General features: G+C 45.1%; 2 protein-coding genes and 1 pseudogene across 3 annotated transcripts in view; 2 read left to right on the forward strand and 1 right to left on the reverse strand.

Moving 5' to 3' along the window:
• Kctd10 (potassium channel tetramerization domain containing 10) lies at positions 1-27675 on the reverse strand. Of its 2 annotated transcripts, none has more exons than XM_003477894.5 (7): positions 27555-27675; positions 19803-20016; positions 11855-12024; positions 9307-9396; positions 9017-9069; positions 7576-7771; positions 1-2866 (listed from the first exon to the last, which is right to left on the reverse strand). In XM_003477894.5, the coding sequence occupies exons 1-7, from the start codon at positions 27555-27557 to the stop codon at positions 2642-2644; spliced, it is 951 nt and encodes a 316-aa protein (XP_003477942.2). In that variant the 5' UTR covers positions 27558-27675; the 3' UTR covers positions 1-2641. The 2 variants fall into 2 exon arrangements, with proteins under 2 accessions (XP_003477942.2, XP_005007289.1); XM_005007232.4 differs by having other exon boundaries at positions 9307-9393; positions 27555-27673.
• On the forward strand, positions 21389-22468 carry LOC111753948 (platelet-activating factor acetylhydrolase IB subunit alpha-like; annotated as a pseudogene).
• The window catches only part of Ube3b (ubiquitin protein ligase E3B), a 52059-nt gene continuing 51825 nt past the window's right edge, over positions 27442-27675 (forward strand). Inside the window, exon 1 of the mRNA XM_063225814.1 lies at positions 27442-27601. The gene's annotated coding sequence lies outside the window, so the exon portion shown is untranslated. The remainder of the gene's footprint in view (positions 27602-27675) is intronic.

A 27675-nucleotide genomic window follows, 5' to 3' on the forward strand; every position in this document is an offset into this window, starting at 1 on the left:
TTTGACCAGAAGCATGGCATAATTTTTATTTTACAAATGTTTACGAACGCTTATACAAGAGAAAAACAGTGACTACTCTTAAAACTGACAGCATTGTCTTCATAGCACAGGGAGACGGAAAGGTTAACGATGCACTTGAAAGTGTTACAGTGTCTTAGAGTGAAGCCCTAAAGGTAACCCGGGAGAGGGGGTGGCACGCGTAGGTCCTGAACAGCAACTGTAAGGTCCAGGCGAACACCTACGCGGGGACTGGGGACCTGCAGAGGTCAACCTGCACGTCCACCATAAGAAGGCAGCAGGAAGGGTGCGCAGGCGCTGCTCGGACCCCTGTCACCACCCTCAGAAGACTTACTCAAAACAAAGACTGTGCTTGATTACCATGGAGCAAAAGCTGTTCCAATTTTTAACTGTAAGCTCTTATAGCAAAATAAAACCTTGCTCTGCAGCAAAGCTTACGCCAGTGTTTATTTAGATGGTTCATAAATAAAAATCTTGACTTTTGCTCTTAGTGCTAACATGTGAAAAGTCAGTTCCTTTCCTTGTACAGTCTATTTGATGGCAGAGCTTGGACCAGCCAACACTTGTCTGTCAGCTCCTGGCTAGATGCAGCTGACGAAATCATTCACCACGGAATGTTTACAAACCTGTTTGAATCCCTGGGAGGCAGAGATGCAAACTTACAGGTGCAAAGTTGAAGGAAAGTAAAGGTACCAAGAGCTGCCAGCAACGGCAAGTCATACATAAGGCATACGTACATGAAAGCCGGAACAAGTCGATTGTTTCACAAACTTAGTCACACAGACACTTAAAAAGCACAATTTACACAATGGCTTTTCCATTCCAACAGAAAACATCAGAACTGACATTCACTTTAACTTTAAAAAGTTTAACCCAGACGGCAGGGTTGACGTTTAAAACCTAAACAGTATAAAATACTTACGAAACATTATTTTGTAAGCTCCCTTTCCTTAGCCTTAATAAAACCCAAATAGCCTCATATAAAAGTTTCCCACACGACAGTTTAAAAAGCATCTACCCAATACCTCGTTTTCAGGTTCGGTCTTGATTGTTTTAAAGTTTTAAATAATGTAGGCTTTGCTGCTGGATACAAAAGAAAGGCAGACGACTGTCACAGGTACAAAGTCTAAGCTGTAAAAACCGTTGCAAAAGAGAAACTCGTTTTTTGGATACAGGTGTGAAAGGCTGCCCATGTTAATACCTTTGGTATAAAACAGTAATGATTCCTTGCAAGCAAACCATCCCTTACCTGACACATACTCATACCTTCTTATAACTATTCTACCTAGTCTAGTCTCAACCACCCACGTCAGTCATAATTCACTTCTGCTCCTGTGCAGGTGCAGAGGAGGCTGGGAGGTAGGTAACTGAGAACATCTGTCCTAATGAGCACCATGCACGGCAGGCTCCAGCTCGGGCCACCTGTGCCCCACAAACACACATCCTCACTAACAGTCACACACATTCCCTAAACAAATATGAACATGGACACAAACCAGACCCAAAGGTATCCGTACATCCTCTCAACCTGTTCACTGATGGCCACTCTATTCTGCATAGAAATCAGAGACAAAACGAGAAGGGATCTCCAGGTGACTGCTGTGTGCACAGGCAAGCTCCCTCGGGCTGGTGGGTGAGGGGTGTCTGGCTGGTAGAACTAAGTCTGGGGCCGCACCGAGTTCCTGAGCAAAGGGCAAGGCACCCACCTGCTGAAGCAAGTCTACAGTAACGGGAAGGCGGCCCAGGAGAAAGGAGTAGGCGCTGTGGAGCGGCAGTGTGCAGGTTTCACCTGCAGCTGGTCAGGCGGCCTTGGAGGATTGGAGTGGGTCGACAAGGACAGCAAGTGGAAGGGGCAGGAGATGGGAAGAGAGCTGGGCACTCACTGCCAAAGAAAGCTCTACTCCTTGCCAGGCGTGCTGTCGTCCCAGCAAGCACCAGACCAAAAGTCAGCCAAGGCAGCAAATATTTTACACCCAAAGATGTATTAAAATAAACTCGTTAGAAGCAGTGGCCCTCATTGGGCCTCATTTTCACAGCCACAAGCTGAAACTATTTATCAATAAGCCCTAGGGACAGAACCATGTTGCAGAATGGATTCCCAGGAAAGTCATGGAGATTGTGCCCAGGCAGAAGGTACAGGAACCAGGAACCAGTCAGCTGAGGCTAAAAGTTTAGGAAATACAAAGCTCAGACACCTCTAGTGGCCACCACCTGGAGAGCCCCTCTCAGAATTGTCAAACTGAAACCTTAAGGGAGTGTCACTCAAGAAGCCCTAATAGGGACTCAGCACCCACAAAAATAAATACTGCAAACGAAGTTCTCACGTACGTTTCACGCTCATTCATACTTTTCCTCTGAGAACCAAGAAAGCCTGGCTCCAGATTCTCACGAAAAGCAGAGACCTTGGACATAGCTTGTTCAACTATGGGGTGCATACACCTGGGTCAAGGCAGGAGCAATTCACCTTGTCGAAAAGTATCAAAATAATCATCTGGCTAGTTACAAAAGTATCTTCAGACTCCAGGGGAAGATGAAGGTGCCCAGAAGCCTGCAGGAATCTGAGTGTGGCAGGGTGGGGAGGAAGGCGGAGGAAAGAGGAGGGCGGCTGGGTCCACTGGCCTGCTCACTGGTGGAGGTGGGTCCGGTCGTCAGGACGCTTGATGTGGATTCGCCGCACACGCTCGATCCTCTCTCGCTCCCGCTCCTCGTCCTCATCCAGGTGATGGGAGCGCCCGGCTGCTCCACCTGTGGCCTCCAGGAGCGCATTGTCAGGTCCCCGGCCATCCTGGGCCTCATACAGCAGAATATTCAGGGTCTCCTCATAAATACGGGCTTCAGGGAACTCAACCTGTGTCCCCACAAAACACAGGGGAAACATGTTAGTATGGGACACACACAGCCCACCACCTTAGCCACAACCTGAACTTCTGAGCTGGACCATCAGGCTAAGGAGGGCCGAGGATGCTAATGAAGACAGTCACTGTTATTTTTAAAGCTACTGTTGTTTTCAATAGATAACGTTTACACATAGTGTTCAATTCACCTGAGCCCAAGGGAACACAGTTTCTTCACCCTCCCTCCCCTGGCCGTCCCTTCACAAGGGCCGCGCTGCTATCTTTTCACCTGCTCTCAGAGATCCCATGTACATATACCCATGTCATGCACTTTAACAGACAGACAAGCTGCCAGAGTCTCACGCCCCTTCCTCCTGTCCCTAACTTCTAATTACACGTCAGGGAACTATGAAGAACGCGATGCAATCAAGTAGTTCACTCAGATGAACATTCAGGTTACCCCCAGTATGTTGCCACCAACAGGGCTGTGACATCAGACAAAGGTCCTCCATGTCTTACAAACACCTTGAAAACAGCTTTCTGTCTGCACAAACACCTCCCTCCTGCCTAGCGAACTGCTGCTTGCTCGTCCCTCTACCACCACCAATGGGGTGGGGTTCTGGAAGGAGGAGGGTCACACAAGGCAGGCACCTGACTCAGACGAGATTTGGTCTCAAGGAGAAGGTGCCAACGTTTCGAAAGCAATGGAGTAAACACATCCCACCTTTTTGTCTTCATCAATGCCACCAAGGCAGGTGAGGATGCACACAGCAGCCCAGAGGGACTGGGGAAAGAGCAGCACTGGAGATGATCCCAACCAGCCGTGCATCCTCCAGCTTTCCCCTGCTTCCCCATCAATGCAGGCTGAACCTAGCACGGGCTCCACAACAGAGCACCACTGGTCTTTGGTGACCAGATGAGCCAATAGGGTCCAATACACAGAGTGGGAGGAAATGGACGAAGTTTCCTATTTTTCTGCCCTCTGCTCTCGCCTCTAAGCAGTCTAATGGCAGAAACCAGAGACTGCAGGAGTCAGAACTTTTTGGTGCTAGGCATAAACCCCAGGCCACACTCACATAAGGCGAGCTCCCTGCTATTGAGCCACACTGCCAGTCAAGGGACTTTCTTTCTGATGAGGTTTCTGGTCTCAGGGTCAGGAGGGAGCCAGGCAGAGTACTGCATGCGTATCATCCCAGTATTTGGGAGGCTGAGACAAGAGGATTGCCTCAAGTTCAAGGACAGCCGGAGTTACACAGTGAGTCAAAGACCAGCTTAAACTACATATGAGACCCTGTCTCTAAAAAGTAAAAATAAAAAAATTTTAAAAACAAAGTTATAAGGAATCCCAGGCAGTGGATACAGCTCAAGTGGCACAGCGCCCACCTAGCAAACACAAGGTCCTAAATTCCATTATTGGTACCAAGAAATAAAGAAAAGAAAAAAGGATTCCTAGCTGCTTTTTTCACAATCTTCATGCTGGTTGCCCTCAGATATAATAAGCTCAATCATGATGAACGGATCATCAAAAGCCTTAGTTCAATCATAAGAAATGGGTACCAGAAGCCCCAGGCATGCACCACTCTGCCTGGCTCATTCCTGACCCTGAACAAGGGAGGGCCAGAGAAGCTGAAAGCGCAGGAGAGATTTTAAAGGGAAACAAAATCAAGAAAGTAGACTCTAAAGTTGTGCAGGGAGAGCAGAACTCACGCAGCTGCAGAGCCCACCCCTAATCAGCACACGCTGACTGGGAGAACTGACCAATGCAACTGGCCGGTGTGGTGCACAGGTGGGCAGCTCTGAAGGCTTTGAAAACTGAGCTGTCCGTGGAACTTGCAGCCTGAATCCAACTCAGTCAATTACTTTCCAAAACAAAGACACCAACATTGTTCCTAGAACTAAACAGGACCTGGAATCCTATGTGACATTTAAAATGTTCAGGACACAATTCAAAATTACTTGGTATGTGAAGAACCAGGAAAATCTCAGTTCCTGTGGAAAAAGTCAACAAATGCCAGTCCCAAGAAAACAGAAGGGGCTGGAATCCGACATGGACCTGAAAACAGCTATTAAAAAATGTCCCAACAAGAGCTATGCTCTTAAAGCAAGTTGAAACACAGGTGGTCTCAACTAATAGAGGGTGAAGGATCCAAAGGGAAATTTTAGAACTAAAAAAATACAAAAACAAACACAAAAACAAAAATAAAATGCTTGATTTATTAGAAGAGTTCAATAACAAAGTAAAGACAACAGAGAAACGAGTCAAGAGAAGTAAAACAATCTGAACAATAAAAAGACCAATAAAGGGCAGAATACTGGACTTTATTATTATCTAGTCCTCAGTGAAACAGACTTTAGAACCAGATGGACAATGTGTGTTTAGATATCTACTGAAACTTTAATTTCAGCATGTCATGCCCTTTGCAAATGTATTGTAACAGAAAAATGATGATAAAAAAATTAGTAATACACTTGGAATGCTATACCAAGGAAGATATAATTATTTTTAAAAAGGAAGAGGAGGAAGAGGAAAGAAAGACAGAAAGACAGAAAGAAAGAAAAGCAAGCAAGCAAACAATGTAATATTGGTAAAGTCAGCTGAAGATAACAAACCCAGAGTGTCAGCCCCAAGGCCCAGCTCCCAGAGGTTTGGGCCAGCTGGAGAGAGAAGCTGCTTACAGGGGCAGCTGTCCCTAACACCATTTCTCCAGGAAGCTGGAGTCACAGGCTTTCCCTGGAGAAAGAAAGAAGTGCTCGCAGATGCATTGCACGGTAAAAGGAGCCCAAACGGGCCCAGGCCTCCAATCCTCAGCCTGCCACCAGCCAGCTTGACAAACACAAGCACAGGCGCTCCAGAAGCCAGGCGCTCATCTATGAGCAGCGGAGAGACAATCATGTGGCCTCTAAATTCTTTTATTCCCTATTAAGCTCTAAACATGAGAAATCTTTATATTTTAAAATTTAACCTACATGATGTCTATCCTTTTAAATTGTGTATTTTTTAAAATCAAACCATAAGAAAATGGAGGTCTAGTTACAAAACTCACACTTTAAAAATATTCACAAAAGAAATGAGAGCTTGCCAGTGTGGAGAGAACAGGCACTTCTCATCTCCTAACATCTTCAAAAGAGACTGAACCTCAGGACGGTGGGGCCTCAGTTCAAGAACGCTTTTGCTTGCAGACAACATGGCCCACAAACAGAAACATTTGGCAAAATTTAGTTTTGGTTCACAAACTGCCTCAGGTGACGAACAAGACTGTGGTCATCTTTCCCACATGAACACAAACATGGTCATCTTTTCTAGAATCATGGAACAAATTAAGTTCATGAACCGACGTACAACTATATTTTTCTCTTTTTGGCTATCTTTTAGGATATACTCGGAATACAGTAATTGCAAATAAAATAGGTGGTCAAATTAATCCTGTGTTTGGGAGAGAATAGGTACAGATGGGGCACAGAGCCACCATGAGCTACTGGCCACTAAAGCCGGGTGAATGGTACATACGAGATCACTGTACATGTCTACTTCAGTATATAATTTAAATTTCCTATAATGTTTAAAAAGAAAAAAAAAGGCTCTGCTTTCCACTTCATGGTATGATTTTCTCTCTTTTGCATTCTGCTTTAGGTCCACTCCAAAAGCCCACAGACCTATGTGCCTCCTAAAGGGTCAACAGTAACATGAACAAATGAGTGACATACAGGTGACTAGTAGCAGGACAATTAGCCTATGGCCAACCTACCATATCCTATAGTCAGATTTCCCTTAGACAGGCTGAGAAAGAAATGACACTGAAGAGTGTGATTAAAAGCAGGGGTGAAGGAGGAGGAGGAAGGAGGGAGGGAAGGAGGGAAAGAAGATGTGCAGAGCAGAGGGAGGAGGAAGGGGAAGGGAGGAAGGGGGAAAGGAAGGGAAGGAACAGAGGAAGAAAAGGCAGAACCAAGACAGCCAGCTCATTCACACAGCCCAAGGAAGACAGATAAGCACAGCATCTAGGGAGAGTGAAGGATGGCGGGCCACATCTCTAGCCGTATTTTGCCACGTGGTTTAGCCTGCAGGATGCCTTGGCAGTAGGAGTCAAGGGAAGAGTCAAGCCTATTAGTTTGCAGAGGATGATATAAAGATGGATGCAGTCAGTTCAATCACAGTCAAGTGTGTTCAGAAGGAAGCCAACCACGGTGGGAGCTCAGGAATTGCACATTTGGGTCCTATGAAGGTGGTGCACAGCTCCAGGTCAGTGAGCAAGAGAAGGACACATCGACAGCAAATAAATGGACGTGACCAGAAAGCCAGGTCAAGATTTGACGGCAGCACTGTTGCTCTGATGAGTGAGATGGAGCCAGGTCTTGCTGGTGAGAAACGACTGCAGTGGAGGAGCCCGAGGAGTAATGTAGGCAGTATCAGATGGCGTCAGATGGGGAAAAGGCTGGCAGCCAGATATACCTGGGCACACGGACAAATCTGAAGCCATGCACATAAGGGGACTAGGGTATAGCGTGATGGTCTCTGCTTGCTGAATGATAGGAGGGAGGGATGTTTCACCTACATTTAGATCTTTCCAAAGCCTCCAAAATAATAGTGTCACAATGAGGAACCACAAGGCAGTAAAAGCATTTGAAAACCTTTCCCTCTTTCTGTTCATTTTGCTCAAGTGGGAAAAGTTTCATAAACACTTAATTTCAGAGCAGCCACTCAAAACTGTCTTCTCAAGGCTCTTACCTTGGTCTGCTTCTTCTCGGTGGCATAGACGATGGAGGTACAACACACCTCAGCAATCTTGCGGCCCTGACCATAGAAGGACCAGCAGCAGATTTCATCCCCAATGACATCCTTTATGAAGAGGACCCTTCCATTAAAACGCAGAGACAGCTTATCAAACAGTTCAATGTTTTTCAACATATTGTCGTCAGAATTGCTGCAAAAAAGGGGTGGGGGGTGCATTAACAAGGTGAGCACAGACTGGTAAAAACTGAACTATTTCTACACACAGGACCCTACCAGATTCATTTGCTTCTCTCATTTCACTCACAACAGTTTCACAAGAAGAAGCTACACTCCCCACTGCTCAAAGGAGGAAAACGGAGGTCAGGGAACTTAGGTAACTTTTCAAAGCCAAAACCAATGAACAGCAGGGCTGGGCCTGAGGACAGCTCTGGCCCTAAGCTCATGCTCCTGGCCAGCATGCTCAAGTGCCTTCCCTGTACCACCACACACAGAATGTGAAGATGCAGAGCCGCCGGGCACAGGCACCGAGGAGGGACAGTACCCCACCGGGCACCGTGGGGCAGAATGGCGGTTCTGAGACTTTTGATCTAGGTCAGTTTAAAGGTCTTGAATGACATCATTGCATTTCCCCTCATCCTTCAAGTTTCTGCCTTAAAGGCACATGTTCCCAAGAGAGCCAAAAGGCTTTTTAAAAACCCACACAGGCTGTTGGTGACACTGCAAAATGGTGCAATCCCTGTGACTAAACTCATTACTACATGACCCAGCAATGCCACTCCTAAGTATCTATCCAAGAGAAATGAAAACACATGCCCATAAAATACTGACAAATGTTCAAAGCAGCACTATACACTACAGCCAAAAAGCAGACATAACCTAAATGTCCATCAGCTAAAGGATGAATAAACAAAATGTGGCCTAATCATAAAATGGGATACCATTACACCATAAAAAGGAATAAAGTACAGACGCATGTTCAGCATGGATAAACCTTGAAAACATTCTGTAAGTGAAGGAAACCAGTCACAAAAGGAAACACGTTGTATGATTGCATTCATATGAAATGTTCAGATCAGGCCAATCTATAGAGATAAAAAATAGATTCATGACTGCCTAAGGTTTGAGGGGAAGAGACTGGGCAGAAGCTGCTAATAAGTAGAAGGTCTCTTTTTTAGGAGAATGAAAATGCTGTAAAGTTAGAAAGTGGTTAGTTATATAACTTTGTGAATATAGTAAAAACCACAGAGCTGTATATTTTTAAAAAGTGAATTTACAGCTTGTGTGTATTAAACCTCGGGTAAATCTACCTCTCTACCCTCTCTAGAGCTGCAGAAGAGTCATCTTCATATGAAGGCGACACAAGGAGCTAGACCCAGCCGATGCAAGTGGACGCTTCCTAGTAAAGTGCAGATGTCTTTTCTGGCTGGCATCTTACCTGGTATATGAGTATTTGTTGTTACTTCTGTTGTAGAGCAACTTCACAGCTGGCTGTGGATTATTTTAAAAAGAGAAAGAAGAGTTATATTCATGCAAGTCGAGTGAGCTACCAAACAGCTGGGGGCTGCCAGACACAGAGGGCAGATACCACTGCTTGCTGGCTGGAGAGGGAATCTCCATGACTTGATGCCAGGGGCGGCAGCAGTGGAGCTGCGGCTTCCCCTTCCCACTCCCTGCTCAGGTGGCACTGGAAGTCCCACAGGGTGCCTTATTTGAAGTGCCACATACCTTATTTGAAGTCGCTATAAGTTTCTGTTCTTCCTTGGATGAGGTGATGACAGGAACCTTGCAGAAAGGCTCGTAAGTATCTTTGTTCTGCTGGAACAAAACATGCTTTCAGCCTAGGAGGTTTGCCTAGCATTAGAATTTTAAGGCTGGCCTGCTGGGCAAAGACAGGTTCTCACGAGGAGAGACAGGGCAGTCAGAGGTAAGAGAGAAGGGTTCTTACCACTGATGAATCAGAAAAGGGGAAGCCTAGGAGCGGAGTTTTCCAATAGGGGTTCTCTTTGACCAGGGCTGTTGCATGCCAGGATGCCCAGGAAATACTAACAATAGTAACATACTCTCCACAGCCCTGGAAACAAAACCTTTAACATGGTACATGGTATTTAATCAAAAGTTCCTAAAAATAAAGTTTCTGCAACCTCATTATAAAGACTACACAGAACAAAAAACATGAAAAAGAATGGCAAAGGTAAGCTCAGCAGGCATAAGATGTCAAATTTCAAGGGTGAAAAGCAGACCACAGAAGAGTGATGGAAAAGGAGATGAAAGCGTCAAAAGCCCAGCTGGTAGATGGGGAAAGGCCCACAGAGACAGCTCTGAGGCTGGCAGGCGGAGGACAAGGGCAAAGCAACGCTAGGCAGCAGAAGCACCAAGGAGAGCCTCACATTCACGTCCTGCCCAGCAGAAAGGGCCACTTTCCTAGAGTGGTTTGCACAGCAGAGGACAGGGCTGAGTTAACATTCTACTCAAATTCATAAGGCAGGCAGCCCCGCCAGGCTTATGCCCCACCAAACAGGAAGCAAGGGGAAAACTGCTCTACACGTAAATAATAACCTGCCCAAGAAAGGGCTTACAGATCCTGATATCATAAAAGTCAGCCCACTACCCAACCATGAAGGCCACTGCACAACAAGGACTGTCACACATACAAATTTTGAGCCTTACTCTTAAGCTTTAATGGAAGCTAAAGATCAGCAGATTATGTATGAGAACCTTCTCAATCACGAAATCAAAACCAACACAAATGGCAAAAAAAAAAGAACCAGCCAGACAATTAAGGAACAAGAAAGAAAACTTCAAATAGTATCAGATAGATGAGAACAGATGCAGCATTCTATGAAAACAAGATCACACATTACAAACAACAGCTTTCAGAGAACAAGAGGAAGCTCCTGGAAAGTAAAAATTTAAAAGCAGAAATGAAAACTCATCAAATGGATTAAAAAGGTAAAACAGGGGGGAAAAAAACTCTACTCCTGAGAGCAAAACAGAAATTTCAAGCAAGATACTGGGAGCAAAGAAAAGAGATCAGTGCTGGAGGCTGAACCTCAGATATACAGACACGGAGCACACAGGGCAGGACTCCACAACAAGGACAAGACAGATGCTCCCTGACATGTCTTGACAGTCCAGTGTGAGGCTGACCTTTCTCCTGAGAATGTGGGCTGCATACTTACAAAGTAAGCAAACAAAATACCCTGTGGTTCAACTATTAACACTACTTATACTCCTAAAGTAAACCGTGAAGAACAGGTTAACTAACATTGTAATAACCAATACTGAGAGAATGAATATGTAAGGGTAAGCTTGAGGTTTGTGGGTGTGTGCTGAATTCTAATTTTCCACAGTAATGCCAGTAGATAATACTGAAAAGTAAAAAAATCAATAAAAAACAGTATAAGGAAGTTATATGGAAGTATGAAAGTCAATAGAAAAACTGCTAACAGAGAGGCTGCCTTGCAGGCGAAGGTTGCTAGTAAGGGCGTATTGTAGTGTTTTTACCTTATAAGGCAGTACTGTTTGAATTCCTAATGACATACATGCATTACTTCAATAACTATAAAAATGAAATAATGCAAATGCTGCAACATTAAGTTAGACTGATAATAGTTCACAACTGTCAAGATAGAGGTGGTGGGTGGCAAGAATAGTTTCTAAGGAGCTCAGCATTATAGGTATTGCTCCAAGGGGGAGGGTCAGACCTGCCATGAAGCTCAGGAAAGGTACAAACAAACCATCTCATGTGTATGAATCATGGTCCTATGGAGTCCAAAGGGACTCTTCTGATTCTCTACCATGTCAGAAAACTGCTTCAAACTGTAAGGCTGCTGGCTGTATCTAGAAGCATATACTTTGTGGGATCTGACTATCACTAGACCTGACCCCAACTTTCCTGGCCCAGACCAGCCTAGGAGAAGCATCTGTCTGTAGAGAAGATTCTGGGCTCCCAACATTGACTAACAGGGCCACAGTTAAATCCTGAAATAGACCCAGAAAATGGATTTAGTTTAACACCCTGTGATTCGCTACTGAAAGATTCCACTGTGTGCCTGAGAAGATCCAATACCACGGGGTCTAACAGAGAGCAGTTAGGTGATCTGTGCATACAGGGAAGCATCTTAAGGGTCTTGTAGACCAAAGAGAGAAGCTCTGGAGTTCACTCTCACACATATCAATGAGGTAGGAACTGTTTCCATTTTGCAGAAAGGGAAAACGAGGAAGGCAGGTATGTTTGGTGCCTCTCCACTCATACAGGAAGGGTGGTGCCTACTTGTAGGGCTGCCTGGCACTCTTCCACCAGGCCCTGGACCAGGTAGTACTTGGCTTCTGCTAGCAGCTCCTCGATCTCCCGGCGGCTCTCAGGCAAGGGGACAGCCCCATCTCGAAGGTAGTTGAGAATCGTACCAAAGTGCTTCCCACACCGGTCAATGAGGATCCAGCCTGCAGTGGGGAGGACAGGAGGGACCAGTTACGTGGCCTTACTTCTCACTTCCCATGGGAGACGTAGAGCAGAACTGAGCATCTCCTGGTTCCCTTGGCCTCCAGGGAGAGCAGGAGTGCAGAGAGAGCTGTAGTCCCACCAGCCAATCTCCAAATGACTGTATCACCACCTGCAGGCCTGGTGGCTATATACAACCCTAGACTCCTGAGGAGTCAGCTCTGTGGGACACCAGGGGCCCTGCAGCCTAAAAATGTATTTCTGAAGTACCCTCATAAATCCTCTTCAGAAGACATCCCAAACGGCCTAGTGCCCCATCCCTGAATAAAATGGACCCAAATGACCAATCCCAATGACAGGAGAAAGGCTTCAGAGGTAAAAACACCTACTCTTCTTTAATACTATGTTCAGACTCTCAAGCACAAGCCATTCCTAAGACAAGCCATTGCCATTCCTAAAGGAGCACAACTCCATCTCCAGACTGCAACCTCTGGCTCCCGACCACCATCACTTCCATAGACAAGAAGTCCTATCTTGCAACAAGCATGTACTGGCTATTGATAGCAATGGGACATGAAACGATGCTCTCAATAGACTCTGATGTCAAGCAGCTCAGTTGGCGTGGAAAAACCCTGTTTTAAACTATATGAAAGAACATCCTCACAACTGACCAGAATCAGGCACAGAAAAATTCGTGGAGGTGGAGCCAGGAAGACCACACCCCTGCTCCCCAGTGTTCAACCCAATTTTGGAACTGGCTTGCTATTCCTCCACTAGGGAGCTTGAGGGTTTTCAAAATTCCTCTCGTGAAATGCAACATCCCCACAGTAGTATTTGGAGGAATCGGGATTGGATCCTGGAAGAGAAGGAGATATTGAAAAGTAAGACAAAAATTAAGCAAAATCAGTGATGACTCAACAGGCAATGCAAAGCACTGTAAAAAGTCAGACAGCCTTCTCTATCAGCAGGAAAACCTCAGGCACGACTCCCCCCAAGTCTCCAGTCCTGCATCTTGGGAGAGACCATATTAGTGCACAGGGCTGGTAAGAAATTTAAACAGAAACAGGCCCTTTATGCCCCTCCCCTGTCCTTCTCCCTCTGTTCCGTTTGGGAGAAGGGGCCAGCATTTTCAACCCCAACCCCATGTGCTCTGCCCTGACTCCCCCTCAGTATTCTGGATCAGAGGCACAGGGCAGCAAGAGTCAACAACACCAAGGATACCTTCCTCCTACACCAGGTCACATGCCTACCACTTCCCTCTGCCCCCAGCCTCCTGTGCACAGCCCCTGCCATGTGTCCTTGCAAGGTCTTAGTGCACTACGCAGTATTCCACAGCAAGAGAGCTATTCATCAGTTAACACGGTTCTCTCCATTGTCAGCTCCTGAAACTACTCAGCCTTCTGATGCTGGGCCTTTTGTTTAAGGGTGGTCTCCTCCCTCCAGAGCCTTCCACTCAGTACGGCCACACCACGACAGTTTTCTGGGCAGAGCAGGAAGAATGCCAAACTGGGTGAGCACAATACAAACATGTTGCCTGGAGCCCAAGCCTCGTTTTGAGGAAGGAAGAGGCCCTCACAGGCATGGTAAATCACACTGCCCTCACATTGACCTGCAGATGTTCTCCCACCCTGTTTCTGCATCTGAGACAATAAAATAAGGACATAATGTCTTACACAACTGGCTGCCCAGAGGCCTGCAGCAGCACAAATGAGTGCAGCTGGACAGCTGGCTGGAGAGCATGCTCTGCCTCCGGACAGCTTCCACAGCTCTAGCCACGAGTGGCCCAGCAGGAATGAGGGTCCAGGGCCGCTGGGCTTGATGTTCCAAACAATGCCAGAAATCCACATTTTTCTGAGAATTTCCTGATTTTTTAAGGGATGATAAACTAACTCAGAAAGAAAAAGTCATCAACCCACTACAGGGTAAATAAAATACATGTGCAGGCAGAACAGGGCCTGAAGGCTATCACCCTATACTGTTTCCCTAGACCTATTTCCTCCACAAAGCCTGATGAGATGCGGAAAAGCAACGTTACTTTCCCAAATGTTCTTTTTATGGCTCATTCCTTGCATTTACACAGATAACAGGCCTTGAGAGATTCAGTGGTACACCCAAGAGGGAAGGGCAGGACTATCCAACAAAGAAAGAGTAAGAAACTCGTAGAACTTCAGGCTTAAAAAAGAAATACAGTTCAGCTGCTCAGGGAAAAATCTATCCACGTTCTGCTTCTGATGCGCGGACAACTCAGCTGTTAGGAAACCAGCGAAAGCTCCCAAAATCAATCATCCAAGTGACAGCCCAGAGTTTCCATAAACCAGCAGGCGAATAGGCGGACCATGACACTGGGGTTCAGCTCAAGAATGCTGTCAGGAAATGCCTGTGGTGAAGGAATCATACTTTGTACAAATAAGGGCAAAGGAGCCAGGCACATTCTCCGTGAGTTTTCAATTAGCATTCTGACTTTAAAATATTTTGGTTGCTTTCAAAGCAAGAATCATACAGCTCTATTGCCTGTGTGAAGACAAGCTAATGGACATTATCTTGGTAACTTTTCTCACCGCTGAGACAAACTACGCAACACCCACAAGTTAAAGGAGGAAAGGTTTATTTAGCTCCCAGTTTGTAGAGGTTTCACTCCATAATTGGCTGGCTCCAAAGCAGGGAGGCGTCACAGAGGAAACAGTTCATGGCGGGCAAAAGGTAGCAGAGAAATAAGAGTAACCACAGCTCTCTCTGTACTTTTTATATTATCCAGGCTTTTCAGGGTGGACAGCACTCACATCCTTAATCCTAGTGCCCTGAAGCCTGTCACTGCACCATGAATCAATTCCAGCTTCACACACTTTAAACCCAGCCACTTCTGAAAAAGCCCCATCTATGACTGCAAAAGGCTTTGGGGGGACATCTACACACACACTATAATAACCGTCACACAGTTTCCTGCTGATGGTGACACCTGTCCTGCTGCCATGAGCTATACTAGCTATTTAGTAAGGCTGTTGAAGTCCAGGCAGCCTGGGAATATGACACGTGCAGCAACTGGAGAGCAAGGCAGGCAGGCAGAGGCCAGCAGGCCTAGGACTGGACTCCAGGATGTCTGGCAGCATGGCACAGTGTTTAAGGGCATGAGTCTATATTGGAAACCCCACTCTACTACCTCGTTAACAGATGGCATTAGTGTCTTATTTGAGTTCTCTTGCGCAGAAGCTCATTCTCCTCAAAGCGTTGTTGTAAGTATAGGATGACAGGATGGATAGAAGGCACATAGCATGATGCAAGTTGATGGATGGCACTCAAATTACTTATTATGTCTTTGACACTAAGCCTATCACATCATTACAGCTAGAGAACAGAGCAGTAATGGCAGCAAGTTCCAAAATCCAGAAGAGATTCATGTAGCTTTCACATACTGAAGGAGAAGGCTGCTCTGGAAGCCAGGAGCATTGGGTTTCTTTCTAGGCTTTCCATGTATTCCTGAAACATATCTGTATTCCTTACCTTTGGGGATATCTGGCTTCTCCTATTCCTCTTCTCCAGGAGCCTTCACCAACCTCTCTTTACCATACTATTTATACTCTATGGTTTTATGGTTGCCACACTTGCCTAATCACCTGAAATACTTGCTACAAATTCAGATTCTAGGACCCTACCTCATTACTAAATCCAAATCTCTAGGCAGGATTTGCAACCTTGGCTCTATTGACATTTCAGACTGGATAATTATATTATATCAAGGTAGTCCTGTATTCTGTATTTGGTTGCATTATTGACCTTTACACAGTCAACGCCAGCAGCAACCCCATCCCCAAGTTTTAACAACCAAAAGTAAATCTCTGGACACTGCCAAATGTTCTGAGTCAAAAAAAAAAAAAAAAAAAGGAAAGAAAGAAAGAAAAAAAAAAACATCATTCTTGTCTGAGTATCACTGAGGTAGATCAAAGACCTACATGTGGGCTGGAGAGTACAGCTCTGTGGTAAGCACCTGCATAGTATGTGCAAGACCCTATGTTCTATCCTCAGCACCACCAAAAACAAAAAACAAACAAACAAAAAAGACCTAAAACAAAACAGTGCAAAATGTTGAGGTATCAAAAGCAACACTAGAAAATATTAAAGACAAGGAATCTGCAACATAAAACTACAAAGAAATAAGTCTACAGAGTCAGTACTTCTACAAAGCATTATGAAAAAAATGGGTAAATGAGATGTCATCTAGGACATAAAAGACAAAATCCAAATACCCCAACTAATAACCATAAAAAATGCTTCATGCACTAAAGATTAGGAAGTGTAAAATAAAACAACAGGGTATGATATCATAATCACCAGTTTGGCAGCAGTTAAAAGGTTGACAGTGCCAAATGTTGGCAAAAATCCAGACCACTTGCTAGGAGTATAAACTGACCCAACCACATGTGAGAGGGCTCTGGCAGTATCCAATGAAGCAGAAGACGCTAGCCTAAAGTTGACTTTTGGGACTGAAATCTAGGACCAAGTTCCCAGAGTGCATACGATCTTTCTGCTACAGTCCCTGGGGTGGACAGCTATGACCTGGGAGTCTGGAGCCTCATTTACTGAAGTAAAAATAGGATCAGTGTGTGCCATGATATGACAAAAGCTGAGAAATGATGCTATAGGAAAACAAATCACATGTGCACATGGAGAAGGTTCAAGAGGTTAAGATTCTTACAATGGAGGCTGAAAACAATATACGTGGTAACTGTAGCATACGGCTTCTTCAACTGCAAGAAGTGTCTAAACTACAGCTATTTATTCAAAGTTCAAAGTCACAAGCATAATGCTACATCAGCTAAAGCAAAACAGACCACAAATGATACATCACTACTTATGGAAGGTTTGAAAACATACCAATCAGGAGGACATTATTTAGGTACACAACGGCTAGGCCAAATACCTGGGAAAATCCACATTCGTGGTTCTCAGCCCTGACTGCACACTAGAATCCCCGAGAGCTCCTCAAAGCCCAAGTGCATCAGCTGCTACACAATGCTCTATCACAGCCGACTCTGGTCTAGGACACAGACACCAGTATTGAAGTCCTCAGGTGACCTGAGATCCACCTAGTGACCCCAAAGTCAAAAACAGTGGTCACCTCAGGAAGGAAGAAAGGTAAACAGACATGTATTGAGACACCCTGTCAGTTCAGGCCAGGCTTTATGCCTGGTCTGAGTAGTTTTCTAGGGGAGTATGCTGATAATAAAATGAAGGGTTCTCTTCAATGGTTATACACTCCCTCATCCCTAAACATCTGCCACAAATGGGAAACCACGTAAGGGTAAGAAGGACGGCACCATCTTATAGAGACCAAACCAGTAAGCACAGGCCAGAGCTCAAGGATATTAGAGAAGGAACTACACAATCCATGGGACAGCAGTGATGGTGAAGAGGAGTCGTGTAGAACTTCTAGCACTGCAAGAACTGAGCTTTTCTGAGAGGAGACAGGGAAAGGCCTTCTCACTGCTGGTGTCCTCTCAGAGAAACCACCTTTGTAGGGCATAATACAGAATTAATGCACCTCACTCCTAAGGGCCAAGGCGGGGCATCCCCTCCCCATCCCACCCTCGAGGCTTCAACCGATCAGAGAGGCTGTCTCTCATAGTGACACCCTGCCCCAGGCATGATGAAGGCTCTCCCAAGGGATCAGGCACTGTATCATGTTCTTTCTAATGCCCCATTCATGCCCCATAACTGATAAATGTTGTCCTTCATAATTGACAATAAACAAGCTCAGAGAAAGTCACTTGCCCAATGCCACAAGTCTAGTAAATGGCAAATGTGTCAAAATTAGTACAATGCCTGACACTTGGAAACAGTTCCATAGTATGATCTGTGACTGTTAACATGTGGCAGAGCTGGGACTCAACTCTCTGGCTGCCTGACCCCCCTCCCACGACACATTCCTATCAGTTTAGGTATTACAAGGATGTGGTGCAGAACTCAGGCAGACAGGGAACAAAAAAGGATGTTCTTCCACCACCTTGACCCCAGGCCCCTCCTGAAACAACTGCTTTAGAGACTCTTTAGCGAGTCCTGGCAACATACTGCCCACGCTCCTCTACGCCATCAAAGCCCCTGTTCTTCTCCTAGTGAGCTGGACTCACTTGCCTGGCTGAACTGCACTTGACATTTCTGTCTGCAGCTGAAGACCTTGAGCATCCAGGCCAGGGGAGAGCTGTGATATGCAGGACATCTATCCCAATCTGCACCCAAGCTGCCCTTGAGGCAACATGTGGGGCATAGTCAGGTTGTGCCGTATTATCCGAGGGCAACAGGACAGTTTTGCTAGGCAGACAATGGCTGGGAGATCAGATACTCAGCCTGACTGCCCAAGCCACAAGAACTCAGGGCTTTGGCACAAAACCAGCAGTTGTCCCCTAAGACTGTCCCCTAGGCCAACACACAAAGCTGCCTAGAAGAGACTTTCACTCAGCCTTCAAAGTGACTTGGCTGCTCTTCCTGCGTGTCCCCACCAACAAAAAATCTGGGTAGGGCAGAAGAAAAACCACAACAATCTTGGATTTTCAGATAACATGTTTCCTTCTATAGCTGGAGTGCTATTGTCTTGATTTCCATAAATACTCTCGCACGGGGTGTGGCACAGCAAAGGGGAGCCACCCACTCATAAAAGGCTGTTTTCTAGGTGAGACACAGTTGGCAGTTCTGAGGATCCAACTCACTTGACCAGAAACACAAGTTCATGGGAAGCCCAGAGAGGCAGAGGCTGACCCTCTCTGGCTTTCTCAAGACACTAAGGAAAACACGATAACCAGATAGCAGCCCATGCTAAAACCAAGTAAAACACAACACACCAGGCTTTAGGGCCCCAATCTCATCTGTGTGTGTCAAAATTCACCCACTCTCCCAAGTCCACGTCCCTGGAAGGTGGGGGCACCGGTACCGAGGGGTAGACTCAAAGGTAGGGTCAAGCCATGCTGTGACACGGCCTGGCCTTAAGCAGTCTCAGGCAGAGGGATGAAGGGCAAGGCTATTTTTAAATCTCATATAACCTGCCCTAACACCAATCAGGTAAATGTACCCTGGGGCAAGTACCCTGTACTTACTCCAAGAGAGTAGGAAGTAGCAATTCTTTGCCTTGTATTAACACAATTTTGAACACACATGTATAGAATACTTACTACGCACCAACAGCCCAACAAGGTGTGCCCCGCTGGCACAATTTAGCAGCTAAGGAAAATGAGATATCAAAAAATAAAGGCACTTGGGTAGGGTCACTGGATACTAAATGGAGAACTGGGACTCAAGTCTAGGTCTGTCAGTCTGTCAAGACCCAAGCCTAGCAGAATGAGAGCCAAAGAAACACTGCCTCTTTCAGGCTCAAGTATCATTCTGAAATCACAAAACTGAAGGGAACCAACTAGGACAGCTGGCTTAGATCCCACTTTACAGAGAAGCAAGCTGAGGCCAGCAGGGGAAGGGTTCTCAAAGGCACAGAGCAAATCAACAACTATGTCAAGACTCAAGTCACTTGTCCAAGTGACTCCTATTTGCCACCACTTGGTCTTGAATCCCTTGAAGCCCTCGTCCACCACACCCAAACCAGATCCAGTCTCTGACTCTCAAGGTTCCCTGCACACTTGGAGAACTCTCAGCTCAACCAAAAGTCACATCTGGGTGTACAGCTGCCCACTTGATGTTGGTCTCCTGAAGCAGACTGAAACACCCAGCCACAAGCACATTCTCAGCACCTCACACGGTGTCAAGTGCACTACAGGAAGCAGAGGCTGACACAAGGGCTCACCTTCACTATCCGTGAGCACTTCCATGCGCCCACTGAACATGGCTTTCAGCATGGTGTCCTGCTTGGTTAGCGTCTGCATGGTGGTGTAGTAGAGGGCTCCCCCGACATTCAGCTTCACGTACTTAGAGCTGGGACTGGCACCCTTGAAGGAAGTCGTGCGGGTAGCAGCTGCTGGCACCGCTGAGCTCACCACACTTTCTCCTGACATCTCTTCCTGCCAATGCAGAAGACACAGCGTCACCACATCAGGTTGGTTTACCCCGCTGAGCCCACGGGCTAAATGTTAGGCTTGGTCTATGTACATATAGCAACTTTAGCTGTTGTCATGGTGGCATTCACCTGTAATCTCAGCACTCTGGGTGGCTAAGGCAAGAGGATCACAAATTCAAGCTCAGCCTGGGCAAACTTGTGAGATCATCTTAAGATTAAAAAAAAAAAAAAAAAAAAAGAGCAAAGGGGTCCGGGGATACAGTTCAATATAAAAGCACTGAGTAGGCCTCCAAGTACCAGGGGGAAAAAAAAGTTGTAAAAGATTATAGAAAAAATCTGGATTTCTGGCTTCTCTTAAAATCAGAAATCAAAAGTTTTTACATGTCAAAGGAAATCTCCAACAGTGAAAAGAAAACCCACAAATTGGGAAAATATTTTAGCCAACTGTCTCTTAGACAAAGGACTTTGATCTAGAACTTATAAAGAATTAAGAAAAAAATCAGGCCCCAAAATTCAAGGACCCAATCCAAAAATGGGCATCTGAGATGAATACACAGTTCTCAGGTGAAGAAATACAAATGGCAAATGTATGAAAAAATGTTCATCATCACTGGATATTTGGAAAATGCAAATTAAAACCACACTGAGATTCCATCTCACCCCAGAAAGAAAGGCCAAGATCAAGAAATCAACCAACACCAAATGTTGGAGGGGATGTGGGAAAAAAGGAACCCTTCTCCACTGTCAGCAGGAGTCTAGACTGGTGCAACCACTGTGGAAATCAGTGTGGAGATTCCTCAAAAAGCTAGGATTAGAGATTCCATTTGACCCAGCTATCCTGCTTCTGGGCAGGATATCTAGAGTCCCAGATAGAAGTCCTTTGTCTGAGGGACAGTTGGCTGTCCCGAAATCACTGAATGGCAACCTCAGAACTGTAACCCTAGAAACAGATCTTCCAAAGACTATTTGATTTAGTTTCCTAACTTCATGAAGTTTGAAGGTGGACAGAGTAACTTCTCCCAGAGTTTCCAGAAACAGTAAAGTCATTATAAAAAAGATTTTAAAAGGGAATACAAACCGACCCTATTTTTTGCTGCTGCAAATTAATTACTATACTTCAGGAGAAAACTGTTCCTATGATGGTTCAGGACTCATACTGGCTTTCAGCACAGATTAAATCTAAGGAAGTGAAATGAGCCTTATGTGTGGAATATTTCCTTTTTACTGGTTGGGTTCATTTCTAAAAGAATAGTTTTGCTCCTGTGTAGAAAGCACTTCGTGGTATATTTAATTATAAGTCCAGGGTTGGAAAGCCTTTTGCGTTCCTGAAGGAGGGACATACCACTCCATTAAATAAACTCAACATTACAGCCAAAATGGTGCTGTCCCAGAGACAACATGATGAAATAAATTAAGCTATAGCAGATTATCTTTGTTCCAATGGCTATGAAGAGGTATATTCAGTTTTTAAAAAGGAAGCTGAATTAGATATGAAGAATTAGGTAAGAAATATGCAGGACTCTTGGGAAAAAAAAACGGACATCAATTATCAGATTACAAATGAAATTTATGGAATTAGAATCAAAGCTAAACGAAGTAAAAGAAGAACTTATGTCAGGTGACCTTCTAGGTCTGAAATAAACCCAAAAGAATGGATTACCCGTCCACCAGAAATATATGCACTGAGTGGTCATAGGAGTCCAGTCATTCAAGTTACTTTCCATCCTGTGTTCATTGTTATGATCTCTGCTTCAAAGGATGCTATAGTTAAGGTGTGGGATCATGAGACTGGAGATTTTGAACGAACTCTTAAGGGCATACAGAACTGTATAAGACATTTGTATTGACCATGGTGACAAGCTTCTACTAAACTGTGGGATTTCCACTGTTTTGAGTGCATCAGAACCATAGCCATCATCACAATGTCTCTTCAGTAGCCATCATGCCCAGTGGAGATCAAATAGTGTCTGCCTCAAGGGATAAAACTACGAAAATGTGGGAAGTACAAACTGGCTACTGTGTAAAGACACTTACAGGACACAAAGAACAGGTACCTATGGTACTCAAACACATATGGCCCAAACACTCTGATAGCCAGGTGTTCCATCTCTGAAGCAATAGAATCTGAGACAAAAAACAAACAAAAAAACAAAAAGTCGGAAGCCTGGGCCATTCTTGCTGTTGGGATCTAGGGACAAAACTACTAAGATGTGGATGTCAGTACTGGCATGTGCCTCATGACTCTTACGGGCCATGATAACTGGGTATATGGAGTTGCATTCTGGGGGGGAATTTATTTTGAGTTGTGCTGATGCCAAGACCATACTTGTATGGGATTAGAAGAACAAGCAATGCCTTGGGCACTCAGTGCCCATGAACACTTTGTTACCTCCCTGGATTTTTACAACACAGCTCCCTCGGTGGTCACCGGCAGTGTAGACCCAACAGTGAAGTGAAGGGGTGGGAGTGCCACTGAGCCAGTATTACTTGGTCCCTCCTTCCCTTCCCTCTGGATGCACACTGAGGATACCATGGTTGCCCCACTGAGCTCTGTTTAAATAAATATTGTCCTTTCATGTTTAAAAAAAAAATCAGCTGCACCCTAGAAAGCAGTATGTTCCCAGTTCACTCCAGACCACAGCCAGAGAGTCTCATATTCTGACCTCACTTGCTAAACCAATACTTTGAAGTTTGCCACTTTTTTAAAAAAAAAAATAGGATCTCAACATGTAGTCCAGGCTGGCCTTGAACTAGTTATATAGCCAAGGGTGGCCTCGAACTTTGTGACAATCCTCCTGCCTCAGCCTAACAGTGCTGGGATTACAGGTGTACATCACCACACTTGGCTGCCACTAACTTCTGGGTTACAAGGACTTCCTTTTTGCCTAGTACCTATATAAATAGTTAGTATGGCTGCATCCTAAAGCAGCCCAAAGCACTGCCCGGCTCTTTCTACATATCCTATGGCAGACACCACTAAACAGATAAAAGTGCTAGCTGAATAAACTGGGCACGTGAATTTCTGAGGTAAGAGGTCTCAGAATGAGGTCTCAGACCTCATTTCTGAGGTCTCTTTTCTTCTGGGAAAAGAGACTAGTACCTGGCATACACGTACTCCAAGAAATCACGTGCATGTGTGTGTGTAAATGTGTGTTTGTGTATGTGTGTAAAACTAGGAATTAAAACCAGGGCCTTCACGCTAAGCTATACCCCAAGTCTTTTTTTACAACTTAAAACAAGGTCTTGCTAAGCTGTCCAGCTGGACTAAAACCTGTGATCCTCCTGCCTCAGCCTCCCAGGGTACTGGAATTCAGGTGTGCCCCCATGCCTGACAAGAAATTGTTTTTTCAATACATGAACCTTTAAATTCTACAGCTGAAGATGTCCAAAAATGGACTAAATTTTTCTGGAACCTGGTGCACAACACAGAGAAAAAGAAAAACAGTCCTGACAGCCAGTCAAATGAAAACATCAGGAGAAGAGAGTTCTCAAAAGCTCAGGCTGAGCTCACCAGGGGTTTCTGTGGCCTGATGCCAATTATAAAAGAAAAGAGGCAAAAAGGAAGTGGTGACTCCCTCCTTTCCATCTTTCCTTTAAAACCAGTCTCGAGAGACCCTCACAGTAACAGACATAGCCAACCATATGCTGCAGAAAAACTGTTCACAGGATGGTAAGGATCGCTTACAGAAGTTTCTCAAACTCTGAAGACCTGAAGGAAAAAAGAAAGGTGAGGAATCGAGGGTTCCAAGAAATTTGCCCCAAAATGGAAATGCTTTTCCAGCATCCTTTTCAGATGTAAACGTACACAGTAACATGTCTGTGAGAATGTCTTGCCATCTTCTAGACACAAAAAAGGACACAAAGTACATGTACTTTTTTCGGATTTCCAATGCCTCTGTAAAGATAATTTGCATATAATGAGGTATATTTTAAGTGTACAATAGATTAACTTTGGACTATTCATGTACCTGTATGTCCTACTCCAACCAAGATACAGAATACTTCCATGGCTCTAGAAGGCCCCTCTATGCCCCTTCACTGTTAACCTCCACCGCCACAAACGACTTTCAGAAATCCAAACAGTGCTGGAAGACAGCTATTATTATTCTCATTTCATGGATTTGGATATCAGGTCTTAGAGGATCAGTCACTTCTCAAAGATGAATCAGTGACAAGCAAGTAAAAAAACATGGGTGAGTCCTAGCTGGCCTGGAGCCCCTTGGGCCTGGTGTACTTAGAGATAGACACATGTAGATAGAGACACGAGAGCCCCCTGCTTCCCATTTAAAAAAATATTTTTTTTTTAAAGATGGGACGCAGGGGCTGGTGATACAGCTCAGTGGCATGGTGCCTGTCAAGCAGGAAGTCCTGAGTTTGATTCCCAGTTTAAAAAAAAGAAAAGTTGGGAAGAAATGCATGTTTAAAGACTTGGAATTGACAGCCAAATGGGTGTTTAAGGCCCAACTCCTGCCCGTCCTATCATTCAAATGAGGGCAACAGCCAGCCCCAACCCCCAACTAAGACAGAGGCCACAGACACCCAGCATCAACCCTGGCTCAAACATGACACACTCAAATTATGATCATTTGGGAAAGTTCTCATAGTCTCAAATTACCTCCTCTTTGGAGATTGTTTCCAGCTCTAATGACAACTTGAGCTAGAGACAGAAGCCTGAGACTCCAGGTTAAGCAATGAAAGCCCTAAACCTTTCCACAGCCTGTCCTTTCCAGGTCAGTCAACCCAATACCCAGACAGGCCATTGGACAGAACTTTCTGGCTGTGTTCCTGTTCTCAGGCCCCAGTTACAGTGAACTGAAGACACAAAGCAGAGGGTAATAAACTTCTCTACTGAGACCTCTCTTTGCCATCCCTACAAGGATTCTGCCACTTTCTTCCTTTCAGAGGTTTGATTACCTTTTTAATTAGCCTGGCAAGGTAGAGCAAGAAAGAGAAAAACTGTTTACAAGAATCAGAGAATACCTGAGATATTGGTGTTGGATTCTATTCAATCAGAAATATATTTCAATTAGTAAGACAAGCCCATGTGCCCATTCCTTCCCATTTGCCCTGAATATTCAGTTGCTGTTCTAAGTAACTCTACATGGCTGTACATTAAACTCACTGAGGGAACTTAAAAAATACTGATGTCTGGGTCGCATTCACAGAAACTCTGATGTCACTGGTCTAGAGGTGTAGCTCAGGCAAAAGAATGTAAAACTCCCCCCATACCTGTAATCTCAGCGTTTAGGAGGCTAAACCCAGAGGACTGTGATTTGGAGGGCAGCCTGTGCTACACAGCGAGACTGTCTCAAAACAAAACAAAAAACATCCAGTTCTTCCAGGAAACTCTAATACATAACCAAGACTGCAAACCACCATCCTTAAAAGTCTCACACTTCTCAGTTATGCTGTAATTAACTCCATGGTCTTAGAGAAGCTCTCCTACCTCTTGCTCTGTTGGCCCAGTGAATTCCTGACCCACTCATAAAAACAAACCATAAATAAAAGCAACCCTTCTCTTCATAGCCTCAGAGTCATAAAGTTGGAGGCAACTGTACATATGCTTGAAAAATAAAAATAGCTGAAAGGAAAAATTCTTGAGTTGAACAGAGATCCAGATTAAGCACAGTAGAGAAAAGACACCAGTTCCCACAGAACTGCCTCATGTTTTACATGTGTATGCAGGTGGAGGGAAACCAGTCTGAGCCTGAAAACCCAGACAGCAATCCCAATTCTACTACGTCTTAATGTTCACAAGAGTGACTTCCCTCAAAATTCAGTTTCCTAATTTGTAAAATGGAGTGCTAAAGCTATATTTTTCAAAAAATCCTCAAGGAACCAATGTTAAAGCACTTGGCACCTCGTCATTGGTTTCCCTTCCACCCTTCAAGTTTTGAAACCTGTTGTTCCCAACCCTAACCACTAGAATCACCTGGGTTATACCTCAGACCAATTAATCAGAATCCTGTAGGAGGATGGTTGGCAGCTCAGTAACTAGTGTTTAACGTCACTTCAGGTGACTCAGATGTGCTTCCAGGGTTCAGTACCACTGGGCAGAAAAGTGTCTAACTTGATCTAAGAATCATAGGGATATGTAGCAAATAACATGAGGTTCAAGACTTACAGCAGGGAAGTTTAAAAACCGCTGCACTGAAACTAGTCAAAACACTTCCCCAAATTGTGGGCATGACTACAATTCGAAAGTCTACTGTTCTGTTTCAATCAAAAAACGGAATCAGTCACACAACTGTAACATTACTTTGGATCCAAGATTTTCTTATAAACCAGCTAGTGGTAATTCCAATGCTCCCCCACCACCATTAGCATTCTGGCCCTCTTTAGCCTACAAACATTGGCCTATTTCTCTCGATGGTCTAATGCGGGAGATAATATCATCAATATCACTTTCAGGGAAAGAAAACTAAGAGTCAGAACTGTAAGAACTGTAATTAACACCGACTCCAGTCTGTATGCCCTTTTCATGTCACAGCCCAAATCAAGAAATCCCTCTTAAATGCCTACACGATCCCAACCTCAAGCTGTGGTAGGGCTTGAAATTTTGGCCAAGTTTTAACAAGTTCCCAGGCTATGTTGCTGCTGGCCCGGGAACCACAGTTTGAGAACCACTGGTTTAGGTAGTCATTCTCCTCGAGTGGCATTTATTTTGCACAAAATGAGCAGATCAGCCAGTCAAATATGAGTAGATTCATTCTTCTTCAGATTGGGACAAATCTTTCTTAAAGACTGCTCTTTCTAGGGAAGTGACAAACACATAAACAAGGAAAAATGATCTGGGCTAATCTTTGGTTATCCTCATCCAGGGACAAAGCGCTATTCAAGGAACAGACCCTTGAGTATCCCGAGTAAACAGAAACCTCGTCACTGCTGAGGCAGCAATGCCAGACAACCTCAGTTCCTGAGGTGTGGCCACCTGAGGCCTCAACGGAAGTGATTAGTATGTACCCAGACACCAGCCAGGGGTGGGTTGCGTGGCAAAGGTACCCTGACCTCAGACCCCTGGCATTCCTTCCAAGCACTGAACATATGCTGGCCTGCCACATCCCTCTTACCCGTGAGTTAAGAACAACCTGACAGTCCTTTCCCCAGAGCCAGGGACCCTTGCTTCACCCTCCAAGATACCAAACGCCCTTGCGCAAGAATTCCTGCTTTACCCTTTCATAACCTACTATTCAATCCCACAAATCTTCATTTTCCCCCTCAAATGTGTTTTCAATGATATCTCTTTGTTCTCACTCTTCAACTCCCATTTCCTACAAGCATTCACGATTCAAGACACTCTCCCATAGACATTTGGCCCCCAAGCCCAATGCACTTGTCCAGATCCTCAATATCCTATTCTCCACCCCTTGCCCCTCCCCCACTCTAGCCTCGCCCCCATCCAATCCCCCAAACCGCCTCTCCAACTACTGCGACCGATTCTCATACCACTCCCTCCCTTCGATCCTTTCTGTCTCTACTCTGTTGCTGCCCAGCTCCCTCGGCTGCTGAAAGCCCCCAAGTCGGGGACACCGCCCTCCTTACCATGAAAAGTCGGAGGACGCGGAGTCTCCAAATCCGGACTGAGAGAGGCAGGAAACACCCAGTTTACTTGAGCCGGGGGCGGAGGCGGGGCTGGGGCGGAAACTTCCGCTGCTCTCATCCC

The sequence above is a fragment of the Cavia porcellus genome, unplaced genomic scaffold (genome assembly GCF_034190915.1).
Source record: "Cavia porcellus strain 051 isolate PalLab524CR breed Dunkin Hartley unplaced genomic scaffold, mCavPor4.1 scaffold_16, whole genome shotgun sequence".
NCBI lineage: Eukaryota > Metazoa > Chordata > Mammalia > Rodentia > Caviidae > Cavia > Cavia porcellus.